Raw genomic sequence first — 22,598 nt, 5'->3', positions numbered from 1 at the left:
TCTGTTTTGGGTAAAATCGATCTTTAATAACCGATCAACTAAGCTTGTCAGATTGCAAGTTTTATCCGGGTTTGACAGGATAATTAAAACAAAATTTGGGAAAGATCCGGTTCGGCCTGGTTGACCAAACTTCGTTGAAAAAAAGCCCGGATTTATTTAATTTATTTGCAAATCAATCAACAAAAAAGTTGTTGAGCATTTTTTCATTTATGTGTTTTAGTGTCTTTCTATTTTTTTTTAGTAAGTTTTATGAATATAATCATTAAAGATATTTTGGAAGCCTATAATACAATTAAAAATCTTCTGATAAATTATGATGAAAAAAAGTTTTTTTCTCGATTTTGGTTGAGTCATTCCTGGCTTTTGACCAAATTTGCCCGGATATTGTCCGGATTTTTGATCGAACTTTTTTTAAATCAAATATTCGGATTTTGCTAAAAAAAATTCCAGTGACCTCAAGATAAACTGATAAACCTGCATGAAAACTAAAACCTGACTTTAATCATTCAATAATGGATTCAGATCTTGGCCTAATTATTTTGTTTCGGAGATACAAAATTTGAAAAAAAAAATTCTTCAATTTTTGAAAATTCAAAGTAGAGATGTACCGAATAGTGGTATTCGGCAAACGGCTGAATACCGAATATTGACCTTTTCAACTATTCGGCCAAACGAATATTCGGCCGAATATTCGGTTGAATATTCTGTTGAGTTTTCAATAGAAATACTTCTATTTCTACCGCTATTTCTACACCCATAGAAGAGTTTGCAAAAATCCAATGCCTATTTAGCAAATCTCTGTGCCGATAATGCCCTGAAATGTGCACTGTGCCGAAGACGGTATGTTTGCAAAACCGTAACTGGCATAAGGACTCGGCTCCCAACTAAAATGATGCATGACCACTACACATTCAAGCGAAACAAGAAACACGTTTTATGGGATTTCGTTCCTATTGGATAATTCATCCCACAAACAAGAAAATAAAAATATAAACCAGCGCCCGTAGGGAGAATCGAACTCAAATCACCAACCATATGGTCTTGCCAGACGGACATCTTAACCAGTGTACTAATTGAGCTTCATGCAGAAAGAGGGATATTTGTCATAGCCATTCTGCCACCGATCAATCACAAAAGAAACGCACGACAGTGGCTTCCCGGCGTTTGGCCTCCTTTCAAGGTATTCATTTGTCTTGCGATGGAAACGGGAGAGGGAACGGGAGTGAAGGAAACGGGAACCCATTGAATGAGAACTGTGCTTTGCTTACTGCCTGCTATTCATGGTTGCCACATGTACAGATTTATCTAGACAGGTACAGATTTTGGAGCTCATTTTTGGTACAGAATCTGTACGTACAGATGACAGATTTTCAAAATTTGGTACAGATTTGTACAGATTTTTGACTTTCAAAAACTGAAAAAAGTTTCTACATTTTGCTTTCAACCAGTTTATTGAAACTTTATAGAAAATAAGGCAAAAGTTAGCCTTTATTATTCTGACGATAGGAGTTCCTTACTGGTAAGTACACGATGGAACAATTAGATTTCCAAATTTGCTACAAATAATTAAATATCTGATTATAAGCCCCACTCGTCAGCAGTGGTTGAGCGCATTTTGTCGCTGGTAAATGCCAGTCAAAGCAAAGTATCGTAATCGTCTGAATTTTGACACATTGAAACATCCTTAGAACGAAAAGTTATTTAAGATTAAATGGCGGATCGAAAAACGTCGTAGTAAATATGACGCTCAAAAATAGTTTCAATAAAACTATGTATTAAAATCATGAACATTAGGAAGTGTTTGTTATGAAAAATATTTTTCATGTCAGTTTTTTAAAGAGAGAAAATAAAATGTCTGTTCTATAAAGTCTAGTCGAAACAAGTAGAAATGGCTTGACAGTTTATCGCCTGTCTTTTTCCAATTGACTTCGACCGATTTCTACCAGGTCGAAACCAATCCTGCTGCCGAGCTGGATTGGTTTCGACTAGTTTCAACTTGCTCCATTGAACAACGGCCTGACTAGTTTCGACCAAAACATTGGCTCGTTGAACATCTACCAGTTGAAACCGATTTTTACCAACCGTTGAACGAAGCTAAAAATGATGAAATGAGTTTCACAAAAAGTGTTTAGCTTAAAAACTGTACTATGTGCAATAAAGCATCTATCTTTTTAAGATTAATAATAAGGAAACAAAATCTTCACATATCAACACATTCAATACAGAACCTTGTTTTCTTTGGTACAGATTTTGGTACAGATTTTTGAGTTTTCGGTACAGGTGAAAAAGATTTTTTCGATGAGCGGTACAGATTTGGATGTGGTAACACTGCTGCTATTACATACACACGCTACATATACACAGCTGCTAAAGCCGGGCAGCTTGGCCGGTGCTTGTTTGCCGGCGAATTGAAGGAATATATTCTTGTTGCTTTTGCTACATACACACGCACAGCTTAGCCGTGGTTGTGCCGGCGAATTGAATTGAAGGAATGTTTTTTTGTTGCTTTTGCTACATTCACACGCACAGTGCTCGGTTCGCTGGCTGCCTGGTGTTGGCCGATATTTATTTCCATCCTTCTTCGTCTTGTGATGCGATAGGGAGGGACGTGAAAACGTTTTTATTTTGTTTCTTTCAGACATACGCAATTCGGTCGCTCTTGGAGGTTAGTGCCGGTTGATGCAAATCGAATCAGCACCGGTCGCGTTATCTTCTTGTACCAATGATGCTATGTAATTGATTACACGCCATTGGCACAGAGGCTGAATTTTGGGTGTAATAGAAATCTTCTATGTCTGCCATTCTCATGTCCTTCATGTTTTTAAGGCGATTATTTCCAATCAGATGTATGAGATCTTTTTTAAATCTCTCTCTTTCATTTTCAATATGTCACCATTAGCTCACCATCAGAAATCAGATGGCTTGTTGCTTCTAGAATGGTCATCACAAAAGAGATTGGATTCCAGTGATATCTGGGACAAAACATGTCGAAACAGGTGTTAAGCTATTTGAAATAGCATTTTTATATTGTAATAGATGAATGTCTAATTTTTGCTAGATGTTATCAAAATAGTTGACAAAAAGAACGATGATCTCTAACCTTAAGCATAAGACACTTATCTACATTTCCGGGTCTGTACGATTTTTGAAAAACTTGTAAAAAATAGGGAAAGGTTGAACAGAAACAAGGAATTATTCTCTAACATACAAGAGGAAAAAGAAATAAAATTACTTGAAATTTAAAGTTTCATCGAATTACATCAGCAGTGTTCAAATTGAAACAAACGAATAAATTTACTCTAAAAAATCGTTTTGTAATAGAAAATTTAATTTTTTTTAAAGAGGCATTTGATTTGATTGAAGGCATTTGAATAAACCCGGGTAAAATCCGGAATATTTTTAAAAAAATATGTGGCAATCCCGGTGAGATTTAAATATAACTTTTTATTTGGTTTATGGGCAAGCCTGGATGTATAAAGAAAATTTGGAATAATCGATAATCAAAGTATAAAGCTATCTACAGTGAAAAATACCGGATACATAAAAAATGTTTCTGAAACCATTTTTAATGATTTTGAAGGTTTTTTAACATAACTTTTAGATATTTCATAAATTATCCAACAACTTCTGAAAAATTTGAGAAGTCTTTTTTTGTATATATTTGAAAACATAAATATTCGGCCGAATACCTAGCTCAACTATTCGGTGAGCCGAATATTCGGCTTAACGGTTTTTTGGCGGTATTCGGCGCCGAATATTCGGCCGACCGAATATTCGGTACATCTCTAATTCAAAGTAATGATCACAACTTTTTGTAAGATCGTTCACAGAATTCATTGCATATTCGATATTAAGTTTTTTTTAACTAATTAAATGACTTTGTTCAAGACCGCGAAACGATTTGACTTATGGTTTTAAAGGTATCTAAAATCAAAGTATCTGAAATGATTTTTTTTTAACTTTCAACTGATGCTAAGAATCAACCCGAAAAATTCTTAAGATCATAAAAAATCGACCCCTTTTCTGGAGCAACTGACAAAGGAATTTCACCAGCATGTCCCCCGTCAAATCTAATCTGTTCCCTAATAAACTTCCTCGGATTATCAAATTTCAAGTCGGGGGCGAATTCCTTCCAATTCAACGTCCCATCGTACATGAATTCCATTGATCTTCCCCCAGCTGCGGGGGACCGACGAATGCGTGCTCTATTAATGACTCGCGGGAGACCATTTATCGTTCCAGTCAATAAACGGGTCCCCGGTGAACGGGACAGTGGAAAGGTGCGGAGGTTAACAACTTGTTAATAACAAGTGGGATTGCCACTGGTGTTCTGGCCATTTTTTTTAATTCCCCCTCCTAACACGATTCCGGAACATACTTATAATTTGACAAAAGTGGGAGGATTTCTCGCTTTGATAATCATTTTTGTGTTGTTCTACTAAATTATGGCATCCAATTTAGTGCTACATGATCCCGAACGCGCGTTCGATGACAGGCGTTTTGGAATTTTCGGCTGCCTTTACGATTTCGGAGGATTTTTTTCTCCTTCTGGTAGCTGCCGGCATCTTGTTCGCGTATCATCGCGGAAACCAAACAGCTGGCCCTATCAATTATTCCATAAAAATTGGAATGGACATGGGTGTTTTTTTTCACTGTCGATGTTCTCAGTCTATCTACAGGAGAACATTGTTGAGAGATCGAAACCAAATTGTGGGAGGTTATTAAATTTGATATTAATATTCCGTGGGTCGAGATATAAAAGCAGCCGAGTAATTCGTTGATTACGGCCGGGAGCAATCGTTACGCGTTACCAGAAGTGTAAACAGCCGGTCAGCCGATCATGTCTTACATTTTCGTTCCGGGCGGAACAAAAGCACCGACAGTCAAAATATTTGGGGAAAACATACATACCCGGGCGGAGAAAACGACCGATTTTATGATTTCGCCGTAATTGCCGGGCAGGGAGTAGGGGGAACTTTTATTTTTGAGAATCTCTCATTCCGTAGAGAGCAACGGAGTGAAGGGCAGGAATGCAATTCATCACTTACAGATCGTAACTCCCGGATCTTAATCGATCCGGGATCGGGTTCTCGGGGGCGGCGGCCGGCCCAGCTGACTTACTGAATCTCGATTCCTACTAGTCGAAGCCAGGGATTGCGGGAGTGTTATTTTTCATTTCAATCATCCGGTGATCAGATCGAGAAAGCGAGGGTGCCTTCATTCCCGGGAAAGTCCGGGATTCGTTGTAAATCACATTAAATGGCTATAAAATGTGTATTCCGCTCGGGGAAATGGTCTTTCTTGAGGTTGTTAATTCAATATCTTAGAAGATGCCGAAGGGGGATTTGTGTCTAGCCGGAGGGAAAAATGAGTAAGTTTTTCTTTGGGGACGGGAACCAATTCAGTAGAATGAACTGTGCTGTAAACAATGATTTTATTTAGAAATTTTATCGATCATTTGAGTTCTTAATTTTTTATGTGTATTACTGATTAACTATCTGAGTGTTGCGGCAAGATTTACTTTCAAGTCGTTTGAAGTACGGACAAAATAGTGAAGTGATGCTGCGATGAATGAATACCTTGGCGAACGGAAAGATTCCCAGGAACAAAACGTTGAACGTCAGCTCGTTATGGAACCTGGTCAAATATTCAATAACTTCTAATCAAACAGCTGATTTTCATTGGGTGTTGTTGTTTACAGTTTAACATAAAACTCTGTGTATCGTGAGCTCTAGTTTTCCTAATTTTCGTAAAAATCAAAAAAATAAACCCGGAAAAGCGGAAAAATATAGTGAACAAATATTGTTGCTTAACAACATTTCGCTGAGTTAGAGAGCAAATATGGAAGAAGTAAGCATTGAAGTTGTTCGAAATGCAATTCGGAAGTATAAAGAGGAAAGCAGCTTCGTGGACAAAAAAAAATGTGAGCAAAAACCGTTTTGTCCGGTGGACAAAACTTTGTACCGTAAAGTCGTACGTGCTTACGCCAGTAAAAAGACTGCCTAGGGGTAGGGGATGAGGCCAAAAATGGGATCTCTTCTCAGAGCCGTCTATCGTGCTAAGATAAGATTGGCTTTAAAAACCTATTAGAAGCAGTAGACGCCGAAGAGGAGTAAAAAACATGATGCTCCCGTCATACCTAGAGCTTGTAAATTATATGATTAACTACTGTGAGGAAAATCAGAGCCGATGAGGAAACCTATTGCAAGTGTGATTACAAAACGCCTTCAGGACCACCCGAACAACCAAAAGTCCCATAAAGCAGGTCAGGGCCGGATTAAGCTGTCGGGGGGCCCGGGGCAGTTTTTCTCGGGGGGCCCCTATAATTCGATTTTTTTTTCAAATGCTACCCAGAAAATACAAAACCTCTCAAACGTGTGAAAACGGGAGATGAGTGCAGTAATTCAAATAGCCATGTTGTCTGCGTAGAACATAGTTTCTTGTATCTTCAAATAAAAATTGGTTATCAATCACGTGCAAACATTGGGGAAGAGTTTAAAAATTTCTTAGAAATGAAAACTCTGATTTAAGCTGCAAAATGCAAAATTAAGTTCTCATTTTTTTTAACCTTTATCACCAACTAAAACTCTCTAATTTTTATATCATCATTGATCGTTTGGTTTGTGCTTATTCTAGAAATATTTACCTAGTGACAATTAGGAAGTATCATGAAGATTTCAAACATAGAAAACAAAATTTAAAAAAATAAACAAAATAATTAAATACACATTCCATAGAGATACAGATATAAGAGTTTAAGAATTCAAAATCACGTTATATACAGAACCAAAATTTAGTGTTTCAAATCTTAATCATAATTTCAAATCAAGTTTTAAGAAACAAAATATGAATTAAATTTAAAAAAAAGAAACAAAGTTACAATCAGAGCAAAGCAAAGCTTTGAAACACAAAAAAATATTTTCCTGAGATGTTTTTGAATATGATTCTTATCAGATAATTTTTTTTATAAAATTGTTATTCTAAATGTGACGAAAGTTTCATTCGATGCCTTCAAAGCCAAAGGGGCATTAGTGCAAAAATGATCGGTAGAAAAAAATTGAGAATAAAGATTGAATGTTTAAAACACAGAATCAGTTATCATTAAAAAAAATCAAATAAGGAATCCAAATGAGTTTAGTTCCTCAAACAAAGATCCTGAATTTTTAAAATTCAAATAAATGATGAAACAGAACTTCAGTAACTGAAGAAACAACACAAGACTTGAAAATCCCAATAAATTGAATTTGGAAAAAGATAAGATAAATATACTAGCAAATCAACTATCAGATCGTTTTTATGATAATTTTAGAATGATCATTTGGAAAATGATATACTAAATTCAGGATATTCACTTCAGTAGATGATGAGTAGATGATGTAATCAGTTGATGTAATCAGTTGAAAATGTTCCAATACAAATTTCAAGTCTAAGAAACAAATTGGGAGAAATTCAATAAAGAAACCCTGTACTGTTGATTGGTCCAATTTAAGCAACTACAGTTTTTTTTTTAAATATTTTACTTTCAAAAATAGGGAGGGAAAAGGATTTAGAATTTATAAACCAATAAAAATTACAATAATAATGATTGAAAAGTGAAAAGTTATTATAATACGCGGTATTAACCCGGATATTGCCCGGGTAAAATTCTGAAATGTTTATCATAAAGCGAAATTAACTGCTATTTTAGTGCAGTAAACCATAACTTGGAAACTTAACGTAACAACAAACATTATTGTTGTGCAAGACGTTTGAATGTAATGAAAATGAAAAGATGTTTTTTTTTTATTTCACTTGTTCTGTACAGAATATCGTAACTGATATGTTTCGATAAAAAAAATAAAACTTGAGGTGTTTTGCCTCATATTTTTCTTATTTTTTTTCAAATTCGGTTTTGTCCAGAAGATTTTGATATTCTAAGCTCGCAAAATGTGTTAGAGCTCCTTCACTGCTTACTCTAGGGACCCCCTTAACTTTTTTTAAGACAAAAACTAATCTAGATATTATTTCACGGGGGCTCTTTAGTTTTTATATTTCAAGTTTTCATCCAGATTTTCAAGTTTTGATTTCTTTTCATGGATTTGTAGTAGTATGATAAAAGTAAACTTCTTTTGACTTACCAAATCCCGTTTTGAACACTTTTGTGCCCTTTATGTGACTTACGAAATCCCGTTTTGAGCACTTTTGTGCCCTTTATTTGACTTAAGTCCCGTACAACGCACGTATAAGTCACTTTTGCAACTTTCAAGTTCATTAATGAGTACATATAGTTCACTCATAGGAATTGAGCAAAACAAGTCACATACAACGTACATATTAATCACTTTTGCAATTTTCAAGTTCAATAATGAGTACATAAAGTTCACTAAAGAGAATTGGGCAGTAAATTCTCTCTGTCAGCCATTATGCAACTTCCAATGTCTTCATTCAAGTAAATATGTGACTTTTGGTTGCTTGGGTAGTATTACACGATTTGGGATAGCCAATGCACAGTGGTGCAGAACATCAATCTAGCTGTACGAAATTAATAGCGCCCAGGGATGAAGAGATAGACATTTGATGTCTTCAGCAACATTGTTCAATTTTACATGAAGCATATTCTAGTATCAACATTTTTACCAAGGGGTCCACCGATAGCGAGATAAAAAAGCTAACTTTTTTGTTTTCCAAATAAGGGCTTTGATGTCTTCGACAACGTTGTTTATCTGATCAAAATTCATAAGTTTGTTGAATATGTCAAAGTCCGATCACATCACCCTCTGGAGTTACAGTCAAAGTAAGAATAACCTCATGAAAAAACAGTTTTTTGAACCTGACACGTTGTAGATTGGATGAAAAGGTTCTATGTCTTTAAAACAAAGTTGTAACAAACCACGATCTACAATTGTCTCATATATTATGATGGGTTTAAAAGTTTCTGAAGCTCTATAGAAAGCATTTAGTGTATTTTATTGGCAATTTTCGAAGGCTTATCATCGAAAAGTGCACATTTTCGCTACAGCCCCATTTTTGGGATTATTTTTTATGATAATCGGAACCATTTCCATTTGAAATAAGCGGGGAAATCGGTGGAACTAGTAGAGATTTGAATGATTGAAAATGCACTTTTTTTATGAAAATTACCTATTTTACTTATAGAAAAAAAACCTTGAAAACATTTAATTTATTAACAAAGTGTTGCAGTTTTCTTTTATATATTTTGTTTTATTAAAAGACATTTAAATTCCGTCCGCCAGCATTGTTTTGGCCGGATTTGGCATCAGTCCTCTACCCAAAGAACACGTTCCAATCCGATTAAGTTCATATCGTACCAAAGGAGATGAATCTGCCAAATTTTCCTCAAGCAAGACCGATTGAAACTTTTTGGGCCCTTACCAAATCGTATTTAAAAAAATATGTAAAGCTTTCAGATGCTATCGTAAACTTCGCAAAACATTGGAAATAAGAGGCCAAATCCATCGCTAACTTTGTATTGAGTCCCTGTTAAAGTAGACTACATAAAAGTGAAAAAAAAAAATTAAATTTGCTTCTAAATTGTGTTTATACTGTTTATTTTAAATCGTGGTTAGACATAGTATTTGTTCCAAACCGTGGAGATAATAAAACCATGCGAAAAAAAGAGTGTATCCTTATCCTTTCCCTTTCGATCGACCTATCGCCATGCTTAAGGAAAAAATTGAATGAGCTTAGTTAAGGTTCAAGTGGCTCTAGGAATAGAATAAATTGTATGCAGAGGAAGCTTGTGGATTCCCTAAAAGAATGCTCTGTTCAATGTCTGAATTATACACGCACAGTTCAGGATCAATATCAATCATGACATCCCGGTATGTTCTTAAAATTGGTCATCCATGATTTTTTGCAGAATTTTTAAAGAAACGATTACGTGAGTAAATTTGAGCTTATGTGTTTGTATGGGAAAATTGAATATTTTGTACTGAAAAATCCACATCGTTTTTGTTTCTTCTGTGGATCCTAGCCTGCTCATGGTTTGCGTGCTAATTTATAAATTTTCTCAAGTGAATTTTTCGCCGAACAACTTTGTTGAAGACCGTGACTTTGTATCTTATTAGACAAATAAGTAAATAGGTGTTTAATAAGGGGTATGTCTTTTGGCATTGATAAACAATAAATTCATATGACATCACTGCTGGGTGCCTATAGTAAAATATTGCATGAAAAGTAGTCTTGCAATAACTCGCGAGGCACCAGCAGTGATGTCAATTGAATTTATTGTTTATCAATGCCAAAAGACATACCCCTGTTAAACAGTTGATAACTGTTTTGCCTAATAAGATGCGAAGTTACGGTCTTCGACAAAGTTGTTTAACGGAAAATTTCTTTAAGAGAATTTTTGAAATGGCACAAAAACCATTAGGTGGCTTGGTTCCACAGGAGAAATAAAACCAATGTTGATTTTCTAGTGAAAAATATTCAAATTTCCCATACAAACATTAAAGTTCAAATTTACTCATGTAAACGTTACTTAAAAACTCTGCAAAAGAATTATGAATGAGTTTTGAATCAAAACGAAGCTTTTAAGACCTCAGGGTTTGAGAAACTCAAAAATGACCTCAAATCGATTCAGTCTGTTGTGTCGTGTTATGCGTTGATTGATTATGTTTGGGAGCTCATCATCTTACATTAGAGTGCCCCAAATGACCCGACATTTGAAAAAGTTATGTGCTGCAGGCTTAAATTAATCCTCAGCGTAGTACAAGGTTTCATGCCAAATTTGGGCCAGATCGGATCACGGGAAGGGGTCGCTCAACGAGCCTAAAGTATGGGGTTTTGGAACATTTTGTTTGGGAGGAACACGAAAATCCAGATTTTCGTGAATAACTTTGGTCCCCTTTGGCCGATATCTTTTGAAAACAATTTTTCTTAAAGCCTAAACTATGAGAAATATTTCATCCGAAGACTGCATTTCGATTCAAGTTAAGACATAAAAGTTACTAAGCTTCAAAAAATAGTTATCTTTTTTAAGGGTGATATTCATAACTATTAATGAGAGCCATTGCTTCGAACAATTTGACGAAGCATTAACAGTGATGGATATCACCCTGAAAAAAGTTACCCCATTTTTGAAGTTTCACAACTTTTTTATTATAAGTCGAATCGAAATGCAGTCTTCGGATGAAATATTTCTCATAGTTAAGGCTTTAAGAAAAATTGAGGAGAAAATAATCGGCCGAAGAGGACCAAAGTTATTCATGAAAAACTGGATTCTCATGTTCCTTCCGAACAAAATGTCTCAAAATCCCATACAAACTTTAGGTTTGCTGAGCGACCCCTTTCCGTGATCCGATCTGGCCCAAATTTGACATGAGACCTTGTACAACCTTGTCTATCCCACATGTTGGAGAGCTTGAAACTATTATATTAATAAGTCACCCGTCTAGAAAAAATCTCGCTTACTGAATATCACGTCTATTAGATACCCGTTTTAAAGTGATGATGCAAATATTTTTTTCCCATTTTTATAGTTTCGTGTTTTCGTTACGTTCACGTTATTTAATTCGAATAAACATTTGAGAAATATTCTGTAGAAGATAGATAAACTAATTCTTGATGAACTACTGCGGAAAAAACAAACTCAGGTTTTCCTCAACTCAACCCATCCAACGAAAAAAAAAAACGAGCTCCCATGAATAAACAATAATATTTTTACTACGTGGTTTGGTTTCCATCCAAAAATAAATCAATTTTCGTGCCACGATTATATTAAGAAGAAAAAAAAATGGAAAAAATAAAAACTAACACGGGATGAGCGAATATTGTTGGTTGCTTGCTACTGGTTTGGTTTTTTTTCTCAGCTGTAATATGCAAATATAGCTCTCAGCAATTAAGGTAATCTGGCTGTCGAACCGAAGATGAATGTTTCGGTTTTTGGGGGAAAATTTCAATAACAATATTTGCTTGATCTGCTGCCTTTCTGGTCACAACTCGTAACTTAGTACTAGAAAAAAAAATCAGCAGCATAAAATTGTGATAAAAATAATCATCATTTGGGGTTTTTTTTGTCACAAAACAAGAAAAAATGTACCGCAGCGCCATTCTCATCTCGTCTTCTTTGGAAAATCCGGGGGAACTCCTCTCCTCGATCGGTCGTTTCTTCGAAAACGATGTGATCGTCATCGTCATCTACACTGAAAGAACTCTTCACATGAACGCTACGTGAAAATGTACATGGATTTTTGTCACCATGAACCTACGTGAAGGTATCAAACAGAGCTCGCGCAGCATGTAGAATTCACGTATTTTTAGTATGAGTTGTATGTGAAAATTACGTAGATGTAAGATTACTTCTGTTGCATGCGATTCACGTAGATTTTATTGAATGATGAAGGTATTTGATCCAATTCATGATGAACTTTTCATTTTAACTAGCAAATTAACCTCTTTTGCACTTCACTTCACTTAAATAAACACATAAAATCCTCACAAAATTGGCAATTGGATTGCCTCAATAGTCGTTGCTTTGGCTGTCCTAGCTCCTTCAACTCCGAATTCAGTAAATAGAAAAAGCAAAAGATGTATATAACGAGTTCACAACATTTTTTTGACTACTTACGGAATTTTTGCTTCCCCATCACTCAAATTTTTTCTTCCTGACAACACCATTTGTTGGTCCCGTCCTATATTGGGTACTGTTTTTTGAGATATTCAGAGTTACGTGAAATACACATAGAATGCACCAAGTCCGTTAATACTTGACGGATAACTGGACTTTCATGTAAATCAGATGTTCATTTGTTTTGACTGCATACAACTATGTGAATTTTACGTAAGGATCAAGCGATTTTGTATTGGCTTCTGAGTGCTTCACGAAAATCAAGCAAAAAATCACGTAACCAACCTCTACGTGAAAATCCAAGTGGTTTTAACATTAATTTTTCTTCTGAGTGTACATTCATCACTCAGACTCGGGCTACTGGTTCTTGATGCCATCATCTTCATCAACGAGCCACCTTGAAGAATGACGCGTCGACGCGGAGACGAGACATGTCAAAATTGATTGTCAGATAGTATGTTTTTATTTTCGAGAATAAATAATATGCGTTCCGGGTGTATGTGTGTGTGTGTTTCTTGTCGATTCTTTTCCTCTAATTGTGCGGTTGTTCTCATTATTTTGGGAGAAAAAAAAATGATCATACCATTCCTGCTTTGCTGGGTGTCGGAGAATTCGATATGATAATGTAGATGTCTGACGGAAAAATATTGGAAGGGGTTGTACACATTGTTATGAAGATTTTGATTGAAGAGGCTGTGTCATCACAAACTTACAAATCAACATCTTTAATCATTTCTAATCTGACCATAAATAGGGTTGAATTAAGCATTTTTGGTAGTAGCAGAATTTAATTTTTAAAACTATTTTTAAGAAGACCTCCATCCTTGAAAATGAAAGTATCAAAATCGAAACGTTAAAAAGTATATGTTTAACCTTAAAATCCAAGCTTAAATCTTATTGATGTAATCTCATTTAAATATTTATTTATTTTTCCATTTCAGGAACCCCTATCAACCGGTTACCCATTATGGCCAAATCGGTGCTGGATCTGTACGAGCTGTACAACCTGGTCATTGCCCGGGGCGGTCTGGTCGATGTGATCAACAAGAAGCTGTGGCAGGAAATCATCAAGGGCCTGCATCTTCCGTCGAGCATCACCAGTGCGGCGTTCACGCTACGGACACAGTGAGTACTTGCATTTGCATATATTTTTGGGATTTTTACTTGGAAATTTTACTTTAAGGTTTAAACCATTAATGAGTGTAGTGTTTGTTTTCAAAAGGTCGTCTTCGAATGAAGGACGATTATCAATTAAGTTTCTTAATCATTTCCGTTTGGAACATGATTTGTACTTAGTTGGAAAATTTTAGGATTTCGACTATTCAGATTCACACTACTCTCAAAGGTAATTTTTTGGGTTTTATCTTTTGGATGAGAAAAAAAAAACAAAAAATCGAAACGGGAAGAAGTGACCCAAAAGTCAAACACTGATTGACACGTGACTAGATGGATGACATTATGAAGTGTTTCTTTTTCTCTCCTATCTTTCTTGCTGGTTATGCTGATTTTATTTTGGTTTTGTCATTTAGATCAAGACATTTGGGTTTCCGTTTTTTTTTTCGTCGACCATCCATCGAAACTCCGAAGAAAATGTCTTCGCAATTTGTCATCGACAATAGAGCTTGGCTCACCAGGCAACGTCCTGTACTGGTATTTTTGTTGCTTCTCGTCCGTCGTTTTTCTTTCATACCCAAATCTTTCACCTATTCTATGACTTAGTCGCTTCATACGATAATCGTGGAATTCGTGCGTCATTGTGTTGTTGTTTGGTTTTTATTTGAATTTCTATCTATTGATTGATTTGTGAAACTATCTATGAATCGTTGAAACATGTCCGTTTTCAATAAAATAAAGTTACCTCAATTGCTTGAAGACTTAGTTCTGTTTTGTCCTGTTGCTACTTCTAACTCTAGAAAATTTTAGAATGTTAGTGCCTTCTTCTGAAGGAATGCATTTGATTTGTTGTCTTATTTATTGAAAATTGATTTCAATCCGGTTCATTTATATTGCTACCAGTAATCTTATTTGATTTTTATGTTGATTATCTACTTTTTAATTTAAAAAACTGTCCTGTATATTGGTTCTTACTTTTTGATGCATGAGGTTTTTAAGTGGGTAAATCAGAAGATGATTAAGTAGAATAATATCAATTAAAATCTAAAAGCACAATTCAACAGGGTTGAATCCGTTATTCTGAGTTGAATGAAACTTATTTGTATATCTATTGTTAATTTATTCCAATAGAATTTTGCAAATGTGTAATATTTTTTTTTTTTCATATGGATGTTTATTATATTTTTGACAAGGATTGCACCGCCAATGCAGTTACACAACTAGAACCGGTTGAAATTGCTTTCTTGTGCGTATAGTTTTCTAACCCTAAACTTTACGTTAACCTACTCAAAATCTAGTGCAAAGCTGAATTTAGGGGTATGAATTGTCTCAGAAAATTCAGATTGATAAAAAGTTCACTAACAGCTACCTTTGAAAAGTCGTCATAAACTTAGTGTTTTGTATTTTAAAAAGATACCAAAATGTGACAAATTACGTCAACTTTCCAGTTCACTTTTTTTTTAATTTTTCTACTGTGACTGGAATAGCGTTTGTGGCCAAGATCTTAAGAAATTAAAAAAAAGCCTTACGTACAACATAAAGCTTCTAACTTCAGCTTTCTCAGGCACTAAATGATTTTTTTTTCGAGCACTTTACAACTAACTTACAGCCTTTTTTTGCCGAAGCATGTTTTTTCAATAAAAAAAAAAGTTCTTCGAGTTTGAATAACTACGACGAAATCGGATAGCAAACAAAAGAGTTTTAACGAAAAAAGTGTTCCATAATTTTTTACGCTGATAATATTTTTCAATTAAATTTTCTGCGTGAGAAAGATCAACTATCACACTATTATATCACGAAATTTAAGCTTTCTAAAGATTGTGTTGCTGGAGGTCGGACATTTTGGACTTTTACCATTTAAACTGCAATATCTAAGAAACTCCGCAACACTTTTTATTGAAATTTTTCAAAGTGATTGTTGATATGTAAACTTAACATGTCTGAAGTTTTTGGAAAGTTTTAGCGACGGGATCAAAAGTTACGTGTTGTACAATATTTCAGGCATTAACCTAAAAAAGCGATTTCTATAGAATTTTGGACAATTCTTGACAACAATATCTTTTCCATCGACAAATCAGTCAAATAATGTCTGAGAGAAGCAATGAAGAAAAGAAAAACATGAATAAATGATCCATTTGTGTTTTAAAATCAGAATCTCACAAAATTGTTTTAAATTTTTGTTTGAAAAAGATTTACTGGATGTTGAACATAAAATATAATTTTCCTATGGAAACATTCGTCCAAAATTCCATAAAAATTGCATTTTAAGGTATATACAAAGTGTCGGTATGTTAAGTGTTAAAAATCTTATTCTATGCTCAAATTAAACGAGCTAAATATATCAAGCTCTCGAATTTACTAAACAAATTCTAAAAATCAATGAAAAGAAGATTGGAATTTTGCGGCTCAAATCTGATTCCTGGAAACTCGATTCGATTATAAGATTTCAGTTTGAAACTTGTCTTTTCAAAAATATTGCAAAATTTATAATGTAAAACAGAACACAAAAAAAATGGAATTGCTTGTAGATTTTTTACATTAAAAATTACAGGTTTCATTATCAGCAAATATTTCTATTAAAAATCAATTTCAAAATGAAAATCCTGATTTAATTATTGTGACTAAAATCAAGTTTTTTTTCACGAAACAAAACATGAAAAATAAACTCAAACTGTACATTACATTTGTGATTCACAGATGAGTTGTGCATACAAACTGACTTAGATTAAAAATTCATATGTTTAAATTGAATTCACAAATAAAATTATAATTCTGCGGTCTCTTGCGATTCGAAGTCCTCAACGAAATAGTTATCTTGATATTTTCATCTTGGTTATACTATCTTAGTTATATTTACTAGCTGAATCTGAATCTGATTTTATAAATTTTTATTCTAAATTTAAATTTTAATCCTGAACTCAAAATTTTAGTTTTGAACCTGTTTCCGAATTTCAAAACGATTTCTGAATCTGAAACGCCTAGATAAGAATTTTAAACATGAGCTACGAAGTGAAATTTATTTTAGAGCCCGCATCCATAAATTTGTAATTTAAATTCTGATAATTTGGTTCAAATCCGAGTTTATCATTTCAGTTATTTATTTTTGATCCGACTTTTTAATCTGAACTAAAATTTGAAATTCATATGATCTGAAGTTTTGATTCTGAATCGTCAATTACAAAGCTTTGTTATGTTCACATTTTTCATAAGAATTTATTTAATTATTTACTGTCGTCAATCAGTTGTAAACCATTTCAAGTTTAAGAACTTTTAATCTGAATGTGTAATAAAATCTCAGGATGGTTTCTGGTTCTCTTTTGTTCATATTTGGAAAATTATATTGTTTATATTAAACAAGCATATAAGATTCGATAAGTTATGTAATAAAAAAAATGCTAAATTAAATTTGAACCAGAATTTCAAAACCCCTTTTCATTTCTAGTTAAAAATAATTATTCGACCTCAAAACCTTACTAAACAACCTTACTAAAAACAGCTCTATTCGTAACTGGCATATTGCAAAAAAATTTCTGTTTAAAATACCTGTGATTGATATGAACTAATGGTTTTAGCAAAACATCATATTTAGGTATATCAGTGTATCTTGCACTGTAGATCGTACAGGATAATGCTGACGAGATTCGGTTTTTTTTATTTTCGTTTATTTCAGATTTTTTTTTATATATCCAGGCTTGTCCATAAATCCTATAAATAATTCGAGATAAGTCAAATCTGGGCGAGATACCCAGATATTGATTAAAACCTTCAAAATTTCTCTTGTGTTTGTTCAGATAATTTATCATTGAAATTTTTTAAATTAAACGATTCTAAAAAAAATCATAATATACACAACTTTTTGTTTAATCCCTGGATACGATTCTAACCATTCAATGAAAGCTTTAAATTTAAAGTAATTTTCTAATTTTTTTTTTATTGAAATAAATTGTTTGTTCTGATTTACCTTTTTTTCAAAAATCGCCCTAAATTGCCCGTCTGTAAGGATAACTGGGGTCTAAAATACGATATGCTTAAGGTTAAAGATCATCGTTGTTTTCAACAACTATTTTCATTTGTTGTGATATCTAATAAAACGGATTATCGGAAAACTGATAACATAATCATATTTATTCTCGCCAAGTCTTGTAAAAACATCAGGTTTCAATACCCAGCAAAGATTTTTGTAGCTATATTCTTAAATTGTTTTGATATACGTTTCATATACATTATTGAAAGATCGTATGAAAGTTGCAAAAATAGCATTTACCTATAAAAGTGGAGGCAATATACATAAATACATAAATTTCATTTCTTACTGAAGCTACGAAAACTGCACCAATTGGGCATTATCCGACACCTTATTCGTACCTATCGGAACAATTCAAGAGAGCTCATGATTTTGCTCGCGTAGCCTGCAAATCGTTGTCAGCGACAATATTTTCCAGTTCTCTTATTGGTCAATATTACTCCATTCCCATTTGATTTTCAGCCATCTGGAGGCACTGTTGGTTGCAGAGAGAACATGACGATGATTTTCTCACTAGAAACCCGCGCGGAAGCAAAACTATTTCAAAATTAACAAACATGCCGGATTTTCTATCGTATCCGATTTAAACTGACTTCAGACGACATTTTATACGGTCATTTCACTATGTAGTTGGAATTGCGATTCGCAACACCATTTTTAACGACTTAAGTCATCATTTCTGATCAGGGTTACTGATAATCGCTTCGTTTGCTTCAAAATTTCCGATCGTTACCGACGCAACCTCAGTAACGACGCTGTTAAGCATTGACTCGCGAACAAATCAAAACATACAACGTCGTTTCTAAAGAAAACAGACTTTCTATGTTGAGTAGTAAAATCGTCAGTGACTACGATCGGGGTGAAAACCATTCTGAGCGAAGATCAGCAACCTTGTTTCTGATATGATTTCATGTTTGCTGGGATCCCATTGGATTATCCATCCATCATATTGACAACAGTTCTCTAATGATTTCCTATCTGTTCAACAATTCCAATGAACACTACGAATTCACTCTTCGTCGATTCTGGAAAAATAGCGACTTGACGTTCTCTCTATCTTGCGAATCTCTGTTATTGTTTACATTTGCCATGCGGTTTGTCAGTACTGAATAATCGCCGCGTTGTCAGCACGTACAGTTCGATCGTCTCGAATGCAGTTCAACATGTCCCCTAAAAGGGCGATGAAATCGAAAAGTTATCTGTCAAAAGTTGGGTGAAATTTTAGCTGCATCCCGCTTGCACTAATGCAAAACCATCACCCAAATTCGGCAGCGCTTCCATCGCCTATTCGCACGTTCAGTAACTCGAACAGCTTTTGCGATGCTGTGCCTTGGGAAGCTCCTTTGTGAATGCATCGGCAGGTTGGTCCTTCGAACGGATGTTTGATGTGGACCTTCGAAGCTTAACCAGATCTCGAATGAAAACGTATTTTGGATCCAAATGCTTCATCCGTTGATGACTCCTAGGTTCTTCAGTGAATTAAATACAAGGGATTTTCTTCTATGATTAGAAAAGAGTCGGTGTTAGTCACACCTAGCTCATCAAGGAGGTTTGTTAACCGCATTCCTTCCTTGGTTGCCATACAGAGTGAAACCAGAGGTGTTAAAATCGCGAGTCTACATACTCGCACTTTGCCCTTCTTTGCAGAACGATTTTATCTGCAATGATCTATCTAAAGCGGGCCATAGACTACACAAATGGCCTGTACAAATTCGATGATTCCACGACGATTGTTTGATCTATGCTCGCCCACACACTATACAAACATTTTTCACGCGAACACAAACGATTGCTGGCGAAAACACCAACAGCAACAAAAAAACCATCTCCTCCCCGGCTGGGAGGATGTTTTGTACAAAATATTTCGATCCCGACCGATTTTACTCCAACCGTTTGGGCGCTCATTCAAGCAGTGCCATACACTATGCAAATCGTGTTTACAGCGACAAAATTTCATCGAATTTCATCGCATTTGTACAAATGTTGTGTAGTCTGTGGCCAGCGTTGCCAACCTTCCAGATTTTTCTGGAATCTTCCAGATTTTTATGTGTCATCCAGAAATACAGACCTCATTGTCGTGACTGGTGGGTCCTAAGCATTCCAACAGCTATTATTGACCCTTTCCTGATACACTTTTTCTGACTCCAACTTCCACGACTTTCAGAAAAACGCACCATACTTTCTCTACATTTCTTTTCTAACTGACTCGTACTCTTTAAATTAGGCTACATTCTCTCTCCGAGAAACTATGCGATCTCTTCCTCTGTCTGCACTTGCTCAATTTTTTTCCTTCACTTTAATGCTCAATCATGCTCTTTAAAGAATAGATGGATTCAGTCTAATGTGCACAGTAAATAATCACGTATTGATTTCATACATATTCAAATTTACCTTTCTATTTATCTTTCTATTATTTTTTTTGTTTTATTCATTCCATCTTTGCTATATTCTCTACACTCATGTTGTCTGGTCCAGACTTTTCATAAATTATCCAGATTTGTCCAGCAATTTCTATAAGCTCAACGTTTTAATAAAAAAATATACTTGAAATCCAATAGCTCATAACGGCAAGAATTTACTGTGAAGCAGAATATAGAAGTTATTTTGACAACTGAATGGGTCTAAGCTTTCGGTTGTTTAAGCTTTCATTCGCATAGAGTCAGACATTTATCATTTTCAAGTAATGAGTATCGATCCCTAGACTACTACAATATTGCGATCTGGCGACCAAAAAAAAAAAAAAGGTCGTCACCTATAAACTTAGCCATCCAGACTTTTCCAGACATTTTTTCAAAATCTTCCAGACTTTTCGGAAAAACAGTTGGCATCACTGTCTGTGGCCCGCTTAAAGTTCAACTCGGAAAGCATCAGGAAGTAAGCTTCGGGTAAACTCGGCAGGAGTAAACAGCAAACGGGGGAAACATCAGCGAAGCAAACGAACAGTTCTGCGAATTAAAAAAAAATCGTTTTCGTTCGGCAACCGAACACATCAATCGGACAACGCATGAGGGCGTGGCTAAAATTGATAGATACAAGGGAACGGGAAACGAGCGAGAGAAGGGTGCGAGGAATGTTAACTCGGTCCGTCGGGCAACGATCGCTCGTGAGCATTCGTGTACGGTAAGCTTCGTTCTGTTGTTTCGTTGGTGTGATTTTATTCCTGCGAGGCATGGAAAACATCAATTCGGAACTGTTCTCTTCGTTTTGTGTGCAATCACGTCATGATTGGAACGAAGATAAATTCAATCTGCACACAACAAGTTAAACTCGGAAAAAATCAGCCGAATGATTCTTTCCGAAGCGAGTCTACACACCGCTGAGTGAAACTAGTTCAGCTTCTGTAGATGACAGACTGACGTTTCGTTGACTACGAACCCAGATTACCAAATACCTTGAAAACATGACCAGAAATAGACTTTCTGTCATCGACATCGTTTGCGAAGTCGGCATCGGTATATCCCATTAAAACAGGGTTCTCTACCCCCTTAGTTTTGTCTCCGACGTACCACGCCGATATCGTAGAATCCGCTTTAGTCCCGCCCAATGGGCATCGGAAGGCGTCGCTTGTAACTTGCTGAGAGCGCTGACCGCGGCACAAATGTCCGGTATCGTTGAAAGAGCCAGATACAGCAAACATCCTAGCAGTTGCTTGAATGGATGATGGGTAGTTTCACCATCCTTCGTCTCCGTCCACTGCACATTTGGATCCATTGGTTTGGTGTATATTGTGTAGAAGTGTTTTGTGAAATGTGTTTTCAATTTTAATCTGACCGTAAGGAGTTCCCTATTCTATGTATTTAGAACTTTTATCCAATTTACACTAGGATTTGAATAATATTTATTATGATGTATTTTACTGTGCGGAACATGCGACATAAAACATAAAGCATTCACTCGTTGTATATACGTCAAATATTACTCTTCGTGAATGGCATAGGGTAACTGGCTCAACTGCTAAGACTATAAATGTAAATTTGTAGTGCTTCAAATATGACATGTTTTAGAAATGATGTTTTTTTTTATTTATTATTACTGACTATGGTTGAAACGTTAACCCGATATAATTTCCATCGCTTCAGAGGTCTAGTATATTTTGCTCGCATGTTGTCCAAAATAAAAAGAGGAAAACAGATAAAAATAGAGCATAGTTTTAAAAAATCACCAACAAACAAATAAATTTGTGTAGATGTTTGACAATCTATGTGACCCTATCAGTGTTGTGATTTTTTTATGTTTCAAGTTCATTGATACAAAAGATTTTTGACACGTTATTTGATTATTTGTCTTAAGTACATACTTCATTTAAAAAAAAAAATCATTGAAAAATCCGACGAGTGAAGTTATTTGTTAAATACTTGTGAAATTTTAATTCCAATAATTTCACTCATCGTTTGATTGACACACAAAGTGTCCATCGCTGATGTCATTTCATTGATGATATCATTCAATCTATCAATACTGATTTTATTTACACCATTGAATCTTTCACACGGTATGAAACGTCATTCGCCCACATATTTGATCGATTATGAAGCAAAATTACACATTATACCTACTTCGTTTAATTGTGTTGAGTTTAAACTGTTGTTTTTCCTCCAATCCATATGTTTGACTCATTCAAGCCAGGCTTGCAAAATGTGATTCTAACATAACATGGTTAATGGAACACACGATTTCGAATGGCTACGATTCGTCTGTCTGTCTGTCTAACGTTTTGACCGAGGCAGGTGAATTCAAACAATCACTTAATTGTTCAAACAACAAAGTGTGTGATATCGTGTAGTAAATTGATTGTTTTTATTTCTTGATTTGTGTTGGTTGTGTTTTGGTCGTCGTCTTTTCGATGCTGGTGGTTTGTTGAATATAAAAGAATGGTTAAAGAGGGTCCGATTG

The 22,598-nt window shown here is 35.0% G+C and overlaps 1 protein-coding gene across 1 annotated transcript in view; it reads left to right on the top strand.

Moving 5' to 3' along the window:
- The window catches only part of LOC129752384 (protein dead ringer), a 282,636-nt gene that overhangs the window by 217,410 nt on the left and 42,628 nt on the right, over positions 1-22,598 (top strand). The window contains exon 6 of the mRNA XM_055748174.1: positions 13,510-13,693. Within this exon, the coding sequence (XP_055604149.1) occupies positions 13,510-13,693 (184 nt within the window). The remainder of the gene's footprint in view (positions 1-13,509; positions 13,694-22,598) is intronic.

The sequence above is a fragment of the Uranotaenia lowii genome, chromosome 3, assembly GCF_029784155.1.
Source record: "Uranotaenia lowii strain MFRU-FL chromosome 3, ASM2978415v1, whole genome shotgun sequence".
Taxonomy (NCBI): domain Eukaryota; kingdom Metazoa; phylum Arthropoda; class Insecta; order Diptera; family Culicidae; genus Uranotaenia; species Uranotaenia lowii.
Note: the sequence above shows the minus strand (reverse complement) of the source record. Positions and strands in the feature narration are given on the sequence as shown.